We start from the raw sequence: 20,405 nt of genomic DNA, 5'->3' as shown, positions 1-20,405 counted from the left end.
GAAAACGGGAGTTGATTGGCAAAATGGCGTCTTGAAAATAAGCGATTAAAGATGCTCAAACATGTACAAATCATTCCAAATACAGCTTTGGGTAAATGTGAGTAAACGGTGAGAGGAAATATAACATGGTTACAATCTTTAAAGGTTGGTTTTACATAATAGGTCTGCTTTAAGATACAGCATACAGCAAGTCATGTGGCCGAATACCAGAACAGTAGAGTAAAAGAGGGAGGACATTTTTTAAAAGTCAGTATCTTGTGTTTATTTCATTGATAAGTCACAAGCCACATCAACAGGGTTTACAACAAGCTGGTTCCCATCACATTATTCAAAAAGAAGTAACAGGTCACCAGGGAGTTCCTAGTCATAATTAAACAAAGTCAGATTACAAGTGTTTCCTCTCCTAAGTCTGTGTATGTCTGAATTCCAGGACGATATCCTGACGGTGATCCGCAGAGTTGATGAAAACTGGGCAGAGGGAATGCTGGGAGATAAAATTGGAATTTTCCCCATCTCATACGTTGAGGTAAGAGTTGGGCTTCTCGGAGATGTGTTCAATATTTCATACAGGCACTAAACGTGTCTTTGAAGATTTACGCATTGACAGTCCCACACCCTGAGGCATATATAGCCCCTTTAAAAGCAATAGGATTATACTGTGCTTCATGTAGGGATCCTGCTTTTTCATATGTTTTCGCTGACTGTTAAACCACTATTGAAAAAATATCATGTCAAAGCCTTAATATCTTAATAGTCTAGATGTCAGATACGCTATAAAGTGCTGGAAAATACTTTTTAGATTATATATTATTATTATACTATATCTTGCCATTTTTTCCAAAGCCATTTTCAACTCCTCTTGTGCTATAAATCACATTTATTTGCATGTTTAAGGCTTGAGACCCTTTATTACCAGCCCTGCTATAATATGTGCATGTTTGGTTAACTGCTATATTTGAGTTTACATATATATTTCATTGGTTATTCAACTCCCACTAATGTAAGACCATGTGATTAAGCTAATTGTTTGCAGTTTGCAATGATCACCCAGCCATAAGCACAAATTGCTTCCACACAGCTCTGATGGTTTACCGAAAGACAATTATGGCCGTATTTTGTTGATGTGACAATTCTAAACAGAACGAAATCCACTTATAAGCTTTCCCTAAACCTGAGAAGAGCTTAGATCTGTCATTGCCAGCGTCGTCTTTGTTGCTTTTTCACTTGGCGAGACGCTAATCTGCAAGTGCCGTTAAATGTGCTCTTCAGCGTAATGAGCTTATGCCTTCTCACCTTGTATCTGCACCTAATCCCGCCCGGCGCGTCGTGGTGAACCTGCGCTGGTTTGTCTGGGATTCAAAGCAGAGTTTCAGGAGTTTTTATGTTTTAAGTGGAGGGAGCGGCCTGGGGCATAGTGTGTGAGAAGGAGGGAGAGTTGAAGAAAGGGAGGGTGAGAAGAGAGGAAAGAGGGAGAGGGAGAGACAGAAGGAGGAAATGTAGTGAGAGGAGCAATGGGAGAGGGAAGAGAAGACTGGGAGAGAGAGGGAGAAAAGAGAGAGGGAGCGCCCTGTGATTAGCTCCAACCTTTTGAGTGCAGCTTCTTTGATTTTCACCTCGCAGTCACACATTACAGCATCTGAAAGGGTCACAGAGGCGGCCGCTTCAGCCTTGATCTGTAACAGCAGTGCACTCAGACTTATTATGTGGAGACTTCATATTTTTATAGAGTTTATGCCCCCATTTGAATTATGTTTGAACCTTTTCTAACATTTGAAGCTTTTCTAATATTCTATATACCAGTTTTCTAATACCTGTTATATAATTTATGAAAAGATAACTCATCTGTCGCTCACATTAAAGGCTACACTTTCAATAGATGAGCCATTCACCTCACATAAGTTGTGTCAGAAGTGCATCTAGTAAAAACTTTATTTTGCCATGGCGACAAGCAGCAGAGGCATGAAGGATGTTATATTAATCTTATTGTCTGATACACGACATACTTATTTCTAACCAAAGAAAGCGCTTAACTTTTTACTACATCTACACCTACATTGCATTATAAAGAAAAATATACAAAACACTATTCATCATGGAGAAATGTCATCAGTTATTTCAGTTTTATGGGAGCCTTAAGTGTAAATCATGACCATTTCGCCTCTAACTCTCCCTCTCTGCGCCCCTGACCTCCGCAGTTCAACTCAGCAGCGCGGCAGCTGATCGAGCTGGACAAACCGGACTCCAGCGGGGACTCTGGAGAAGGAGCCTCATCCGGGCCCCAGACCAACGGGGCCCCACGGGACAAGAAGAACAGCAAGAAGCGACATTCCTTCACCTCTCTGACCATGTCCCACAAGCCCATGCTGGCCCCGCCCCCCCAGAGGCACTCCATGGAGATCAGCGGGCCAGTCCTCATCAGCTCCAGTAACCCCACGGCGGCGGCCCGAATCGGGGAGATCACCGGAGGGCTGTCCTGCAGTGCGCCGTCACAGGTAACGGCCGACAAGAAGAGAGGAGCGCACACTCAGTTCAAACTACATGTGTTTTAATCAGATTAGCAGATTTGTGTTCTGTTTATATGGCTTAAGAGCTGAACTACTGGATCTACATCTTTGCCCATTCTCAATGCCACAGGGAACTTAACTCTGTTTTTTTTTGTTTTGTGACTAAAATTGAAAAAATTGACTTGTGTGTTATTATTGCAGTTGTCATGGAGCTTTAAATGTCATCACCGCTGAACATATTGAAAGTAATACAAGAAAATGCACATGAGAACACTGTGAGCTCCAGCATTCATTTATAAACTTCATCTTTGAATTAATGAAGGACTATCTAAATATTGGTTGTGTTAAATGTAGCAGTGTACATATCTGTGCTGTAGATTACACTACACTACGTTATACATTTCAGTTGTGTCAGTCCCAATAAGGGGAATTTTTTTGATGCCAGCACAACTGACAACTATGTGATCATCAAAACCGCTGGAATGAACAAAATCTTAAAAGTTTTGACTGGATAAAACATTTCCCGAACAGTAAAACATGCCAATTTCCATTTATCTATTTGTGTAACATTTGCTTGTTAGACATGAAAGTGCTCAGGATTGTAAAGGGCTTGCTCTTTATAGACATTTTACTAGGCATGTTGTGGCTTTAGCTCACTGAACTGGTTAAAAGGACTTCAAACCACATGACTCACTTTTGCTGTTCAGTGGCTTGTAATTGCATAACTCAACAAAAAACAGCCAATACATGATCGAGAAGCACAACTGTTTACGTTTTAGCTCTAATTATTTTATAGGCTTATTATTTCTCTGAATTTGTCGGATGTCCTTTTCTCCTGTGATGGTGAACCGTTGGATGTATTTGAAGACACGCCTGCGTGACTCCACTCGTTCTCGAAAACGACTGCAGCTTCGCCCTCCAGCTCTCCCTACACCAACCCAGAATTACAGTAACTCACAGCTGCTTTACGGCCACTGCAGATCTGCTTTGAGTGGGTTTTTAATAGGCAGAGGCAAAGACAGACGAAGGTCAACTATGTAGCCAACTTACCTCTATCTGATCCTTTCATTTTGATTTTATATGGTCAAGCTGGGGTCAGACTCTGGGTTAGGCAGTAGTATGCATTAGGCAGTGACAGAAATATGCTAATAACTGTGGACTGGTTCTCGTAAAGTTCCTTTTTACATTTTACACAAGAGATGCGTGAAATTTTTGGACATGGAAACTTAACATGTAAACATTTAAATACGGTCTCATTAACATTTGAATGGTCACGCTCCATGGTGAAAGCTTTAATAAAACTAAATAATTTACATTTAAATAATTTGCTGATCTTAAACCAATCAATCTCAAGTTTAGCATCTCTTCTGACATTATAGTGGTAAATCTGCTGTCTGAAAAGTTGGATGCGGTGTATTTTTATAAGCAGATAACCATGCTAACAAACCCATGTAGACGAAACATTAGTACCTTCTGCCCTGTTGCCTAAGTTATAATCATATTTAATGTGCTCAGACAGCTCTTTCCCACTAATGACGGTCCGTGTGCTCACAGAATTACAGGAGCTTGCACCGACACCTGTAAGCGATCCCCTAGTTGACCGCATTTTCTTTGATATGGATCTTATTGTGCTTAATAAAACATTGGAGAGTATCTTTGGTCTCTATCTGCTTCTCTCCTCAGACAGAGACAACAAAGGTAAGCCCCAGTTGCCTAGGGGCTCAGCTGTCTGTCGTGGAAAACAAAGCCACTCCCATTTCCACAACACTGTGAACGATGAATGATTTCTCCCTTTACCATAACATAATATTCTGCGTAATAAAGGTGAATAGGGCAATGTTTTTTTCCACCATGTTCTATCCCAGAAAATATGAAAAGATGCTTTAACATTGGTTAAGTATACTGCTTTTCTCAAGATGGTGTAAATGTTTTGCTTTTTGCATTTATATTAGACCGTATTGTAAAAGCTTACAACTAGACAGGTCTATTTATTTCTCCCACAGCTTCGCAAATATTAAAGTAAATGTAAATGAATTATTTATAACTGTATTATTTGTGAAACAAGAAGCTTTTTCTTTCATTTCTTTCTCTAGCATTAAGAACCAAGGATAATTATTTACAGGGTTAATTTTTAGTTTAGGGCACAAGTCCAAAAACTCATTATAGCAAAGGTAGAAATTGCTTCACCTTGAGAGGCGGCCTGTGTGGAGCAGTCATGCATGGACTTCTGGGAGGTATTGAGTGTCCAACATTAAAGGCCTTGTTTCTTGGACACCATTCTGACTCACTTGATTACTGCTATTCAAGGGCTACCAGTAAAATATCTTGCTTGACAGTCACCTGATGCCTGCCGTCCAATCAAAGTATTAGGTCACTAAGTAAAGAACATTGAAAAGCCTTTTGTAATTTGTTTTTAATACTTAAAGGGCAGCAACTATTTTAATAAATTCACATTTTCATATGTAAATAAGTGTATTGTCCAAATCAAACAAGACATTAGATAGATGGAACAAGCTAAGTGAATTTTGTCCATTGTTTTCTCAGGTTCACATTTGCACGACTGGCCTCATCGTGACCCCACCCCCAAGCAGTCCTGTCACCACGGCAACAGTCTTTACATTTCCATCAGAGACGAGTTACACATCCATCCCAGTGGTATGTATGAGAAATTGCCCTACTTTACCCAGGGCTTATAGAGCATTGTCATGGGTTGAAAGTGAACGACTTATGTATAAATGCTCTACTTTTGGTTTAGCCATTGTCCCAAATAAATTAAAAAGTTGTTATATTTGGCGCTTTATTCGTTTACAGTCTTATATTGTAATGATAATAATCTTATTTTAATTTAATTCTGCTTTAGACCTGCTTTATCTAATCCTCTCCCTGGTTTGATTATGAGATCCTCATCACTCGTATAATAGTATCGTCTTACACTATTACAACCATAAAGCTCAAACCACACTTGCAGAGTACACCAAGCTGTATTTTAATTATTGAAACAAATAATGGCTTTAATGGCTGCGTGCTGTCAACCACAATCCCAGGGCATTAGGATAAGTGCTGCCGGTAATAAAATGAAAAAGCTTCTTCTTAAACTTCACAGATGTCTTTTGATCACATGGAAACAATATGCTTCGTGGGGCTTCCGGAAAGTAGAAGAAGTATTTAACTCTGAGACTGTCTGAGTCTTTAAAAAGGTATAAGTAATTGGAAAAATTATTATAGTAGTTATATTTTACTTCATTTGTACAGCAGTAAAATTGAAGAAGTAAACCTTATTAAATTGCGAACTCTAAATAAGTACCAAAAATACAATAATAATAAACAGAATAGGGTATCAAAAGTCATTTGCAGCCTATAATGTAAAAATTGGTCCGAGTATTCTGAATTTAGATCCCTTGTAATAGAAGGTGGATAAATATTTATTAATGCAATGAACTATTGTTCTTGAAGGCAATGATATTGAAGCCATTGTAGTCATCTCAGTGTTTTTCATTTTGACAGACGACCCCATTTTCATTGCACTATTAAACACTCTCAACAAAGTTTAATTCAGTCCTCTCCAAACTAAAATAACTTTGCTTCCCTTCAAATTTCCTTGTCCTGACTTTACTCAATAAAAACCCGCAGCTAAAAATGTGTGGAGAAAATCCCTCTGGCTGGGTTTCCTCACTTCCTCTGCGTCTGCGTGCGTGTGGAGTCTCTGAATGACTGAGGAATGTGTTCACAAAAGGTTGTGCTCTCGCTTCACTTGGGAACCCTACATGATGTTTTTGTACAGATGATTTCTCTAGCCCTCAGGCAGCCTAATTATCTCAGCCCAAGCGCCAGCACTGAACCCAAACGCACATCTACATCACATACATGCACACATTTGCCTGTGGACATAGGCACTCATAACACTAAGAGGCATCTCTCCTCCCCCTGTGTGTCATGGAAGCTATTACTTTCCTTCTTCAAACTTGAAGCTAGGACTTGTTCTTTGTCTGTGTTAGGTATACTTCTTACTCATGTATTCCTTGGTAGCAGTGATCTACTCCCAGTTTTTAGTCCTGGTTTACGTTAGTAGTGTTTTTTTTCCAGGTTCAATCTGGCCCAAGGAGTTGTCCTGCTTTCACATTTAAAGCCACATACCATGTTTCATTCTACTGACTAATCCCACTGATTGAAATGTCAAAAATTGTTAAGCCCATGTTGAAGGGCGTGTACTTTAATTCTTCTAGTTCAGGAAAAAAACAGTTTACAGTTTATTGTAGAAGCAGACCTAATTACACTACCTAATACCTACATGTTTTAGAAGGCAGAAAGGCAATTATATTCATTTGAACCAATGCAGATTTCCAGTATTTCACCTTCTACTGTGTAACTTGGTTTATGTCAGATTGATATATGTAGCACATTGAATATAGTTTAAAAGGAGAAAACACAACGTCAGGACAAATATTTTAATCTGACTGTTGGAGACTCGATATGAGTATGTTCTTCACTCAAATGTAGGCCCTTTAAGATCTGACCTAGACTTACTGTGTGTTCACACTTCCACACATGCCACATGGGAACTGCAACTAAACCCTGAAGTAAGCCAAGACTGGAAGGGAGCAATATTAGGTCTTCATCGCAGTTAACCTGGGGCTAAACCAAGAAGAGTGTACTTGAAGTCAAACCCACACCTGGTTCAGTCCTAGTTTACTCTTGATCTAGTCCTGGTTTTGTTTTGTAAAGACCTGTCTTAGATCAATAGGGAACCTGGATGTTTTCGTCTTAATTCTGGTTTACCCCCTTTTGCAGAAATTCCTTTTTTGGATTCATTTTTACCCCATTCTTTGGTTTAGACTTGGGGAAAGTCCTTGGTCCTGGTTTAGTCTCAGGTTACACCTTAGTCATTTTTGTCCTTTCATATGGTACATGTAAAGTTCAATATTATGTCAGCCTGAAAAGGTCTTGCTTTTTAGTTGCTGTCGTCTTTGTACACTTAAAGCCACATAGTGTTTTTCTTGCGCTTCATGATCGCTTACACAGACTACATGCTAATCCTAGTGATTGAAAACAAAAGCAATGGCATGAAATTTTGCCTGTGGCCAAAAAGCACACACGTCTCCTCATTCAACAGTGGATAAATGAGCAAGTCAAGATAAATCTGCCGTGATCCGTTTTAAGTGACATGTTTTTTGCTTCATATGGTTCCAATTAAATTTTCAGAAATGGCTTAAACATCTCGCTCTGTGGTTTCCTAGCAGCAAACAAACACTAGGGGATTCTTAGTGTGGAGGGGAAGTCGGGGACAAGTTGATAGCTTCTGCCAAACCACGACTTTGTGTGTAGACTGGAGGGACAAGCCCAGATAACAGATGAGCCTCTTTCTCTTCCCGGCTTTTGTTTCTGTAAACAAACTGGTTTTCCGACTTACACGGCACGCCATTGTTTTGGAAGGGTCAAGTTGTTTCTTTTTATCTGTAAATATGAAGATTAATTAGTATGAGAATTTAACTCTTTAAAATTTGATACATTTGTTACTGCTGTTTGCAGGACATATGCCAGGCTTTGTTACCACACATTTGTGCTGACTGTCCCTCAACTCTTCACCCCATTTCTTCTTTCTGTATAACAAATTGAGCCAGTCAAATATATTGGGGAAAAAGCATGTACATAACATCTTATTTACAATTTTTCAGTGCAACCCACCAAAATGTTAAACTGTGGTTATGCATTTTTGTGTTTTGTATAACACTGGATTAGGATAGGAGTGGACCAGTGTATAAATATAAATATATGAAATCATAAAAAATAAAACTTGGATGACATGTTATTTTGCCATAGGAGTCTTTTTAACATTGTCAAGCTCTGATTGAAAACTGGCGGACGAGGACATGAAGCCAGGTCCAAGGAAAATGTTTACTAAATACAGTTGATTTAATTTTCCCATTTTGTCATTTTTTCCCAGGATGCTCTGCCACCTCCGCCCCCTCCGCCCCCACAGTCGTCTGCCGGAGCTGCCTACTCATTGGCCACTGGACAGAGGCCCTCCCCCAGCACCAGCGACCAGAGCGGGAGACAAAGACCCACAGTGTGAGCTATAAAAACAGTCCAAATATGTGCTCTTCCTAAATATACGAGCAGAGAGGTGTCATGAGGTGCCCCGCAGGCATTAATGCACACCGAAGATGACAGACAGCCTCTTCTATTCAAGTATGCCAATTACCATAGAAAATGGCCTAGGGTTTCATTTTAGTACAGATTATTAAAACATTTATAATGATGCGTTTAGAGCCAAAAAGCTTTCCAAATTAGCAGATCATTGGGATCATCACCCACCTCTGCATAAAGTTCCTGTTTTTTTTGCATAACCTCACCCTTCATGTTCTGACTTCATGTTCGCCCATTGCTCCTTTGTTTCACAAGTAAATTTGTGCACAGGTGATGGGGTCATAGCCTGTCTCTCGCTCTCTCTGGGCCCCTCGCTGCTCCTCTCTCTCACCTTTGACTCTCGACCCCCTTAGCCTCATTACTGGTCCAGGACGCCACACACCTGATAGGAATTAGATCCAGTCGTGCCTTTGTCCCCCGCTGTGGACTGTGTTAGCGGGACAGCTCCTCTGAGACATTCATGTGCCCAACAGCCAAATGCAGTGATGGTATATGACAGAGGAGGAATGCACATTTAAAGGCTACTTATAAGCAATTCAACATATCCTAGAAAAAGTTATTTAGTAGCAGTAAAATATACATAAATCAGATTTATATTTGTAATTATCTGAGCATAGTGGCATTGCTTTAAATCTAGCTGTTCTAATGTTGGCAAATGTTTTAAATTAAAAAGTAAAAATTCAGTACAAGCCACATCAGTAGTAAGATCCCTGCTGCATCTGTGCACCATTTTAATTTTTTGCTAGTATAATTTATTGTTATTTTTGTTTTTCACAAAAATAACCGCATTGACTTACATAACATGTCTTTCGTCTTGTCCTCCTGACTGCTGCGGGTTTAATTTTGGTCTCTGCTGTAGATATGACCCCAGTTTGTTCCTCTTCCCTCAGGGTCAGGGGTCACAGACTTCAAGGTCTGATGCGGATCAGGCAGATGTACAGCCCGTCAGCCATATCACAACAGATCAAATGGTGCCTTGTAAAAAACATAAAGCAGTATGAAAAAATGTGGCTGTTTTACAAGGTTTTTGTTGTTTTTTGGATTTTGGAATAACAGGATTTTGCATCACATTGCTTATAGAATCATCGATAATTTGCTTGAGTGGTTAAAATTTAAGGAGATTGCTATCAAACTATCAAAACAAAGAAAAAAAACCTTCTGGAATGCATACATGCTTAGGGATGGATGTTCATTATATTGGAATGGTTTAATTATTAACCTTTACTGCTTTACTCCCCTAGTGGTTGAAGTTACTATTGCAATTATTGTATCCGGAATTTTGTTTCAGCAATCTTCCTCAAAGCTTGTTTGTTTCTGATTGACAGACTACACAAGTTTGTTAGACTGTTGTCTGATCATGTTACTCAATGAAATCAACTTCCTTAATGATGTTAACCTGTGCTTTTGATTTTCTTCCTTCTTGTAGATATGTGGCCATGTTTCCGTACACGCCTCGTAAAGAGGACGAGCTGGAGCTGAGAAAGGGGGAGATGTTTCTGGTTTTGGAGCGCTGTCAGGATGGCTGGTTCAAAGGCACTTCCATGCACACAGGGAAGATCGGAGTCTTCCCTGGAAACTACATGAGCCCCGTCAGCAGGTGGGTTTTTCACCCTGAAGTTTGACACTTTGGGGCTGCCGTAGGTAAAATTGTACCTGTTCTGTTTATTTTACATGGATCCTCTCAGGTCATAGGTGTGTTTAAGTGGACATAAAGAATTCTATAAAATAATTTTGCAAAGGTGTACTAGTTTCTTAATCTTAATACTTTGCTAAAGAAACAGTATAAGTTTATTTGGCATTTAGGATAGGATGTTTGGCCTAGTTTTTGTTCAGTCTTTGTGAAAATTTAGGTTTCAATCCAAATGCCAAAAGCGTATTAGAGGGAGATTTTTCTAACAAGGCCTTATCAAGCTTAATTGCTGTATTCAAGTATACTTAACATATTTACAAATTTAATTCTCTGTGGGAGTGTGTAACCTCTCATTTGTCACATTTGCTCCCTCAGGACGGCATCCAGCAGCACACAACCCAAAGTGCCCCTGGCTCTGTGCACTCAAGCTGGAAGAGGAGTCACCATCGTCAGCCCTTCTCCTGCTCCTCTGGGGACAATCGTCACTGGTCCTGACTTTACCAAACCGCTGGTCGTGTGCACTAGCTCTGCCCCCCCTGCTCCCCAGCCAGCGCTCATCGTCACCTCATCCCAAACGGCCACGGGACAGCAGCCCAAACTCCCCATGCACGTCACCTCGCAGATGACTGTGAACCAGGCTCGCAACGCTGTCCGCACAGGTATGAGGAACACAAATGGAAGGATCGTGAACACCTGCACTTTATTGAATTGTATAATGCCTAGTTTGAATGCGACAATAGTGAAAGAACTGAACAAAACACATTACATACTATCAGTGTTGGGAGTAATGCGTTATCAAAGTAACAAATTACTGTAATGCATTGCTTTTTGCTGTAACGCAGTAGTGTAAGGCGTTACAGGGGGGAAAAATATATATATATTTTCCTCGGTACAAATGTCATTAACAATGCATTTTTAACCTGGATTGAAGTGGTGGGTTTTTTGTTTTTCTTTATACAAATTCGCTAAAATCACCACAATATCAGCAGCGGTGAAACGCCATTGTTACGGTTCCGAATGTTGGGATGGGCCCAGAGGTGCGCCTGCATAGACCGTCGGGTGATGCCGGGCGAAAAGACCGGCGCAGAGCTCTGCGCTTTTCAGGGCTAAACGCAGCTGACGCCTGATCGCGCTTTGCGGACACCCTGCTCCACGGGCTCAGGGTTTTCTCAGGGGCGGTCCTAGATTCCAAGTCTTAGTCCAGGATTAGTTCTGGTTTACACCTGGTTTACTCCTGGTTCAGTTCTGGTTTACTCCTAATATACTCCTGGTTTAGACCTGGGTTAGACCTGGGTTAGACCTGGGTTAGACCTGGGTCAGTCCTCGGTTCAGTCCTTGGTTCAGTCCTCGGTTCAGTCCTGGTTTAGTTCTTGTTTAGATCTGGTTTAGTCCTGGTTCAGTCCTCGGTTCAGTCCTCGGTTCAGTCCTGGTTTAGTTCTTGTTTAGATCTGGTTTAGTCCTGGTTCAGTCCTCGGTTCAGTCCTCGGTTCAGTCCTCGGTTCAGTCCTCGGTTCAGTCCAGGTTCAGTCCTCGGTTCAGTCCAGGTTCAGTCTTCGGTTCAGTCCAGGTTCAGTCCTCGGTTCAGTCCTTGTTCAGTCCATGTACGGCGCAAAAGTTTGGCATCTTCACTCGCTGATTGTTATTTGACATTCAGCAATAGTTATTTTGGTGAGAGTAACTTAAAAGTGCTGCAGTAGTCGCGTAATGTCTTACATTTTAAATACAATAATGTAACAAATTACTTTGAAATGACAGTAACAAGTAATACTTAACTCATTACAATTTTTAAGTAACTTGCCCAACAGTGCATGCTACATACTACTACAACTAGCACATCTTCAATATAATCACTTCTGCCAATACATTTTTACTTTAACCCACTGCTTTTGTTACTCTAGTCAAGTGCATGGAACTTCTGCCATAACTACTCCTATTTTTACCCTTGATACTGATTTTCCTAACAACAACTATTGCAACTTTTTAATGTATTTAAGCACATATAATATTACATTACCTATTACAAATCTCAATGTGTATGCATATAGGTTTTTATATTGCACATTACTAACAAAGGTCTGAATAAATTTGTTATCTTGCTATTTTCAGCTGCTGCTCACAGTCAGGACCGGCCCACCGCAGCCGTGACCCCGATCCAGTCCGGGGCGTCCGTAGCGTTCCTCCCTCACCTCACCATGTGCGCCCCGCCCTCCTCTCTCCCCTCTCCTCTGGGCTGCTCTAGGGCTGGCTTGGCTATGGGCTGTGCTGCTGCGTCTCTCACCCCTCCCAATGTCAGCGCTGCTTCACTGGATGGGGACGCCCTGAGACCAATCCCGGTCCTGACTGCCCCCAACGCTGCCCCCAACTCTGCTCCCAACAACGCTGCCCAGGCCTGCAGACTGGACAAGGACAGCAAGGTGAGGAACCGTCAAAATCTATATTATCATATTTTAATTTTATGTTACTTGTTTATTTAATATTGCTTACAAAGTTTCCAGCAAGTTAGTAGGTTACGTAAAAGCCGCTTATACTATAGATTCTTGTAATAATCTCTGACACAGGGGATTTTTCACTGCAGTAGGAAAACAATTGCGCAAATGGCTCTACGCGAGGAAAATTATTGACAGGCACGGGGTTATATAAAGTTCATATCAAGTATTGGAGTGTAGGAATGCACATGTTTTGATTCTTGTAAAATGTTAACAGGAGAAAACTAAACCTTGGGAACAAGACAATCATTGTACAAAGATTAGATGCAATGAAAAACAAGCATCAAACATCAATCTAACTTTTGTTGGTTGCTGTAGAGCAGGGGTGTCGAACTCAATTGGAACAGGGATCGAAGTTATAAAATCAGTGCTGGTCAGTTACACATATTATATTTATAACAGATTATATATGACCACCAAACTATCCTGCAGCCTCACATAGAGTAAAATTGAATGAGTGTGTAGTCTGATACATTTTATAAGGGCTGCATGATATGAGCTAAAGATATTTGATAACAAAACTTAAACTGCATGGCATGCATTGCATAAATTAAGCGAAGGAAAAAAAAACTGCTCTTGTGCGCTGATGCGGTCAACTTCTGTCGGATTGAAGCACATGACTGGAATACAGGTTAATGTGACCATATTTGCGTTTGTCAAAACCAAGACACCGTACGGGAGGTGGGAGGTGGGGACTCGTCAACGACATTGCGCTATTCTCACCTGGCAAAGCTTTTTCATGTTTTCGGTGTCCTGGTGAGCTTTTTCCCACTGAACACCGAAACATATGTTCCTGCTTTGTACACTGTGCACATGGCCTCACACTTGTCCCGACTAGAACGGAAAGCATGGAATTTCTTGTACAGGTCATCGTTAAATACACATTTGTGCTTCGGTACGTTGCAGACTGACCGACTGTCTGTGTTTGCTCGCTCCTTCTGAGTGCAGAGAGCTACATGTACGGACCCCCGTTTGGTCACACTACACACAGAAACCTGCATTTGGTTTGTCGATGAAAATGAACGTAATCGATGAAATTCTTAATGATTAATTATCGATTAATCGACTAATCATGCCCATCCCTAACCAAGACCAAACTGTTAAATGAGAACAAAATCATAGTTTAGAGGGGAAAAAGCAAACATTCACATTGCCATTTTAATATTTACTTTTTTAAAATAATTTATTATATAATTTTTGTACATTTACTTTACCCATTTCTGCATCAAAAAACAAGCCACCGCAATATGTTATGTAGCTGGCAAGTTTGAGGTCACTGCAGTAGACAGGATTTGTTCTGTAAATTCTAGTCTCACCAATTAACTTCATGTCCTCTTTTACAACATACGTAAGTACATTTTTAGTCCTAATGTAGGTCTCATGAGTGGTACATTATGGATCTAAAAAAGAATCTGCAGAATTTATCATTAAGCCGAAAATGCAACGTACAAGTCACCAATTTGCAAATTGTTAATCGTGTTGATAATTAACTTATTTGTTCAAGACTGGTTAATAATTCATGGAAGCAATAAGAAAGAAGAATGCACATACCTACCGTCTAGCCACACAAGACAGAATTTCGAAGAGATGGGTGAATTAGATGCACATTGTATTTTACAGTTTTTAAAAGATTTGGCACAGAATATTGCATCAGTATTGGTTCCATCACTACGAAATAAAAACTGGGACACACAGGGAACGATTTTGCGAGATCACTCTCCACTTTTGCACACAATCTCATGGCAATTTTATCTTGCAAGTTTGTGGGATGAGATCACACGCCATCCTTAATATTCACTATCCTTCTATCATCTCCTAATAATGCACTGTGCTTTACAGAGGGAAAAGAAGAGTCTATTGAAGCTGCTGTCTAATAAGAAGAAGTCCCGGCCCTCCCCTCCCTCGTCGCCCACGCTGGAGGGAGAGCAGGCCGCAGTGGGAGACCTGCTGCAGGGAGCGGTGGGTCCAGACACTACGCCGGTCCCGAGCGGAGCCGTGGAGCCTGAACCTGCTGCCTCCTCTTCCTCCTCTTCCTCCTCAGCCCCAGAAGTGTCCCACAGAAAACCCACCCCACTGGAGGTGTGTGCCCCCATTGCCCCCCCGCCCCGACAGCCCTGCTCTTCTCTGTCATCTCAGCAGCACGACGCACGGCCCATCATCTGTGAGAGGTGTGTTCTCAGTGTTTGTCAACATTTAAATCATTTTGTTGTAGTAGTGATAGTAGGAGGAGTAGGAGTAGGAGGAGTAGTTTGTGTAGGAGGAGGAGGAGGAGTAGTTTGTGTAGTAGTAGTAGTTTGTGTAGTAGTAGTAGGAGTAGTAGGAGTAGTAGTAGGAGGAGGAGGAGTTGGAGTAGGAGTTGGAGTAGGAGTAGTTTGTGTAGGAGTAGTAGTAGTAGTAGTAGTTGTTTGTGTAGGAGTAGGAGTAGTAGTAGTAGTTTGTGTACTAATAGTAGTAGGAGTAGTAGTAGTCGTTTGTGTACTAGTAGTAGTAGGAGTAGTAGTAGTAGTTTGTGTACTAGTAGTAGTAGAAGTAGTAGGAGTAGCAGCAGTAGTAGTTTATTCGGTCATTTTGCAGCACAGTAAAACATACACTACAATCCCAGAGATCATGACCGAAAGGGTTTAGGCTGAAGTAAAAAGTACTTATAATGCCAAACCTTATCAAACAATGACAAAATTCCAAGAAAAAAACAGCGTATGAACAGCAAGTTAACATTTACAATGTCACTTACGACTTACTCTATATATATAAGAGACAAAATATAAATTAAAACAAAATTTAATGCGTAATTCATTCATTCCAGAGCTCTGTATCTTTCAAAACATAACGCTTTATACTTTTTTTTTTTTTTAAAGGCTTCTACAGTGTTAGACTTTTTAAAATCATCACTCAGGTTATTCCATGTACTAACCCCTCTAACAGAAATACAATCAATTACTTTTTTCTTAGTTCTTATCTTCATTTTATTAAAGATACCTGTTGCAAGGTTATACTGACTCTGTCTCTGCTCATACAACTCCTGTAAACAAGGAGGAATTATAGGCCTTGTACATCTCTCCATCTGTACTCAGGTCAACAAGATCAAACAGTGTAAGTACTTAAGTAGCTTAACAAAATTAAATTAATAATATTTACCTTTTTAATTTGAGTTTAATTCATCATTTTATCAATAGACAGGTATTGTAAGTTGTTATGGAATTTCCCTTCATGGAGCTTTAAACTATATATTGGCTACATGCCGAAAAGCTTTGTGAGTTGAAGGCGCCCTAGAAATCCCGTGATGAATTAGTCTGACAAATGAACCACTAAGTTCATTCTAATGTTTATTCTGTAGATTTTTGGACAAAGTGTTGCTATTCTTTCTGTAAATTTTTTTTATATCAGTCTCATGGTGGAACACATTTACAGACAAAGATAACTTCTGTTGATTAGTGTGGTTCAGCTATTTCAACAGAAGTGGATTAATTATTTTTAGATAAAAGACCGGTCCACTTAACTGCTTCAACAATGTGCAGATTTTTCCATATCATATTCAGTTTAGACAAAATATGAATGAAAACCATAGAAATCATTTCAAAAAGGGCGTAAGGTGACCACTGTAAGGAATATTGCTCTGAAATTGTGGGTGGTTCAAATCATTGTCAGGACTTCCAGCTATGCACTAGAGTTGGTTTCGTGTCATTGTTGTCCGCTTTGCCCTGCGCACTGAAACTGTAACTCTATCCTTCTGATGTCAGCCTTTGTTGTGGCTCTTTCCCGGCATGGCAGGTACCGCGTGGTGGTGTCGTACCCGCCCCAAAGCGAGGCCGAACTGGAGCTGAAGGAGGGGGACATCGTGTTCGTGCACCGGAAGCGAGAGGACGGCTGGTTTAAAGGCACTCTGCAGAGGAACGGGAGGACTGGCCTGTTCCCTGGCAGCTTTGTGGACATCATCTAATACTTTATATAATGGGACGAGTACACACACAGGCATGGGGCAGAGGGATAAACTTAAGGAGAAATGTCATTATAATATGGTATTGGAAGGTAGTAAGATCTGGCAGTCTTATCAATGCAAATGCACAAAATTAAGCTGTCTTTCTTGAAATAAAAACTCACAGAAAAAAATTTATTGGCATACCATGATAGAATCTTAATACCTTGGTTATCTTGACATTATTTCCATTATTCCTCTTGTCCCATGCCCAATCCGGCTCACCCGAAGTCGGACTTTTGCTTGTGAAGAGCCCTCTAGTGGCATACTATGAAATCGCTGCAGAGAAGAACACTTTCTTATGAATTAAAGCACAGATGGAGGAGCGCACACACTACTCTTGAACTTTTTTTTGTCTATTTATATCTTTGTAACAGTTGTTTAAATGTGTGCCTTTTACTGTCCCTCACTTTATTGTACATAATTAGTCCTAAATTTTCCATTATTGATACAGACATAGTAATACATCTTATTAACTTATTGGATAGATCGGCCTTTTTAGTACATGGGGATAAGCTGGCAATGCCTTATAAGTGCTATTTTAATGTGTTTCTGTTGCTGTTAGCAGTGGGATGCGTCACACAAGAACAAATGGACATTACCGTCACTTTTTGTGCCAGTTTTAAAAGGCATTACTCGCCCCAAGGATCTACTCTATCTCTCACGCTAGCTACAATTCACAGCCACGTGAACATTGCTCGTCAGAACTATATTTACAAACCATTTCTTCAGCCAGTTGTCTTTCCTTAGAGATATGGCAGCAGATGGGGGATAAGAACTGTCATTATCTCAAAAAGCTGTTGGTTAATAGAGCTACTTTCAGGATATGAAGTTTTCTAAAATGGAAAAACGTATTGACACAAACACTCCAAAACTGTGCAGTCAGACATTGCTTATTTTGTACATGGTTTTGTATTTACTGACCAGAATAGCTGCTCCTTACGATTGACTTTATAAAGATGATAATATTTCCAGTTTTAAAAGAATTTTCGATATGACCATTTGTCTAATATGCAACACAAACTTCATCTGTTTTGACCACATTTGTCCAGCCTTCACTCCCCTCTGCTCCGACACCATTGGACAAATTGGGAGACAGATTTAACTACAGATTCAATTAGGGCAGGGAAATATGATAAAAATATAAATCCTACCGTTTTGTCTTATTAACACACATACAGTAGATTTCAGTGTTTATTTCCTGAACATTAACAGATTTATCAGACTTTTGTCATTTAAACAAGCAACTTCAGCATCCAGGATTCATAGGACTGAAATGAGAGCTATGAATGTAATTATTCTTCAATTAAGAGATATTCTAACATATTTAGATGTGCATGCAACTAAATGATTATTAACAGAAAAAAGTGGTCAAATTTGTTCCTGAACTCCAAACCTCATGCTTTTGCTGACCCAGGATTGGCTCTAAAACTGAACTCATCATTGACAATTAGAAATGAATAAATTTTAATTCAAATTTGATTAATCACTCAACTCTAGGTTCAATGCTCTAATCAAGTCATCAAAGTTTGACCCTATCAGACTTGTTCAGATCCTTAGATGTCCTTTTGTCTCAGATTGCACAGAGCTTTATATTAGACATGTGGTCATAATCTTTTGCCTTGTTGGTATATTATTATCATATCATTATTTTACACATCAACAAATAGTGCTGCTTGTAGACCTACACACAAGACTCTTCTCTCATTCCTATTGTGACTAAAGGCAATAAAAGCTATTTAAAGCACATTATATTTGCCTATAGGAACATATCACTATCACTCCATTGGAAGAGCTGTGTTAAACTCTAAAAAGAAACTTGGACCCCTTTGACTTTGGGTTGTACATTTTATTCTATACAAAGTTTTAAATGTGTTGTTTATGACTTGAATTTGTGTACGTTTTCTTTGTGATTTGAGGGGTTATGTAGTCGTGGTGCTTAAAGTTAAATAAATAAATAGCTAGATTAGATTATATATTGAGAAAAGTATAGAAGATTAAATTTCTAGAAACACATTATGCACAAATGTTACTTTCAGTTGGCCAAAATTCAGGCGCATATCAAAAGTAGAATATTGTGGAAAATGTCATTATTTCAGTCTAATTCTAAGACATTCAAACCTGCATGAGTTTCTGGTTTCCCTTACTACTAAAATCATGTACAATGGCGTCCCTCTGTGGCCAGGACACCCTGAAAGAGATTCAAAATCTCAGAGGGAATATCCTGGTTGATAAAATATTTAATTCAATATAAAGATAAAATCAAAGACCTTCATTTTTTTTAATTTTGGGTACATCTTTAAAACATCTAGAAATTATTTGCATTTCACTTAAAGTTACTACTGAATTAATGTGACTTATCCACAATATTCCAGTTTATGAACTTATAAGGAGAGCATTCCCCTCAATCAAAACAATCCTAATTTGTGCCAATATAAACATTTCAGATTTGGAGCCTGGATCATAAAGCCAGCGTTTCTTTGTTCAATTAGGGGACCACTGTGTAACTGACTGACTGCTGGACGATTTTGTGCGTGGCATTTGGAGCGTGGATGGTAAAAATCACTGCTTTTCTATTTGAATTTATTGTTAGAAATATTTTGTCGTCTTTCTTGGCAATCACCACACAACCTCAGGCTCAGACAGTGTCTTTTCATTTCACTATGAAGCCTTCGATTCACAAAATGCACTACCATTTCTACTAAGACTGAACTTTTGCATCTGCTGCACATTGTACCCGTTTTCAACAGTTTTAAACCATTTCCTCATGCCAAGGTGACTTACTTGATTTTGTTATGTTGTCGGTGTTTAGTTGTCTAAAATGGTGAAATTATTTGACTTATTTGGCACAAGTCATGTGAAAACATTTTGAAGTATTTGAGGGAATAGCACATTTTGTAAAATTCTCTATAACAATAAAATCTAAATGTTTCCAGAAAATGTTAGTCGTTGTCATAATGTACTGATTTTTGTGTTTACGGAACAAGAGAGGTCTGTGGGTTTACATATTAGGATAATGGATAATATATTGGAAGTAATATCTGTCAGATGTTGAGAAATCCCCTGATTACTAGCACCAATATTTCAGTCTATTAGATGTGTCTTTTTTAAACAGAATAGTGAGTTAAACTGATTGTACTTTGCATTTTTGTTAAGGTTTGCAATAAATTTACTGGATGTCATTCCCACATCACTTCAGGACGCTGTCATCTGAGACCTTTAGTTTGATTTTATTCAACCTGAAAGATTATCAGAACACTATAAACAAATCATGTGTACAAAGCCCCTGACCTTCATTCTAAAAGACACAGCTTAAACTAAAAGGGCACTGTGTAATGGCATGAGGGCTGTATGGGCTAAAGTGTGGCTGAGCGCACAGAGAGAGGAGGATGGCGTGTGGAGAGGACGCAGAGAGGCGAGTCCGCTCCTGTTCATCCCGGGATGCGTTGATCGAACCTGACGGGCTCCGCGGAGGTCCATGTGGAAGTGTCCTCTGGAGCGCACGTTAATGTCCACACACGTTACACTATTTACTGCAAAGCTTCAGCCAACATTTCAAACTATCCTCTTTTATTCTACGTGTGTTGGGATTGAGTAATACTTTGCAAATGGTGCTGGATACACTTGGAGTATTCAAGTGGTTCCCAGACTCACTGCTAGAAATAATT

The 20,405-nt window shown here is 39.7% G+C and overlaps 1 protein-coding gene across 1 annotated transcript in view; it reads left to right on the top strand.

Annotated features, from left to right (window-relative positions):
• sh3rf1 (SH3 domain containing ring finger 1) overlaps positions 1 to 19,677 on the top strand; it is a 41,881-nt gene extending 22,204 nt beyond the window's left edge. The window contains exons 4-12 of the mRNA XM_020918773.2: positions 431 to 526; positions 2,196 to 2,492; positions 5,049 to 5,159; positions 8,446 to 8,570; positions 10,075 to 10,245; positions 10,654 to 10,937; positions 12,385 to 12,692; positions 14,604 to 14,932; positions 16,533 to 19,677. Coding sequence (XP_020774432.1) covers positions 431 to 526; positions 2,196 to 2,492; positions 5,049 to 5,159; positions 8,446 to 8,570; positions 10,075 to 10,245; positions 10,654 to 10,937; positions 12,385 to 12,692; positions 14,604 to 14,932; positions 16,533 to 16,701 — 1,890 coding nt within the window. The 3' untranslated portion in view covers positions 16,702 to 19,677. The remainder of the gene's footprint in view (positions 1 to 430; positions 527 to 2,195; positions 2,493 to 5,048; positions 5,160 to 8,445; positions 8,571 to 10,074; positions 10,246 to 10,653; positions 10,938 to 12,384; positions 12,693 to 14,603; positions 14,933 to 16,532) is intronic.
• The last annotated feature ends 728 nt before the right edge of the window (positions 19,678 to 20,405 follow it).

The sequence above is a fragment of the Boleophthalmus pectinirostris genome, unplaced genomic scaffold (assembly GCF_026225935.1).
Source record: "Boleophthalmus pectinirostris isolate CB_2022bp ecotype Guang Dong unplaced genomic scaffold, ASM2622593v1 HiC_scaffold_7, whole genome shotgun sequence".
Taxonomy (NCBI): domain Eukaryota; kingdom Metazoa; phylum Chordata; class Actinopteri; order Gobiiformes; family Gobiidae; genus Boleophthalmus; species Boleophthalmus pectinirostris.
The sequence above is the reverse complement of the archived record's forward strand: the minus strand, read 5'-3'. Positions and strand labels throughout refer to the sequence as shown.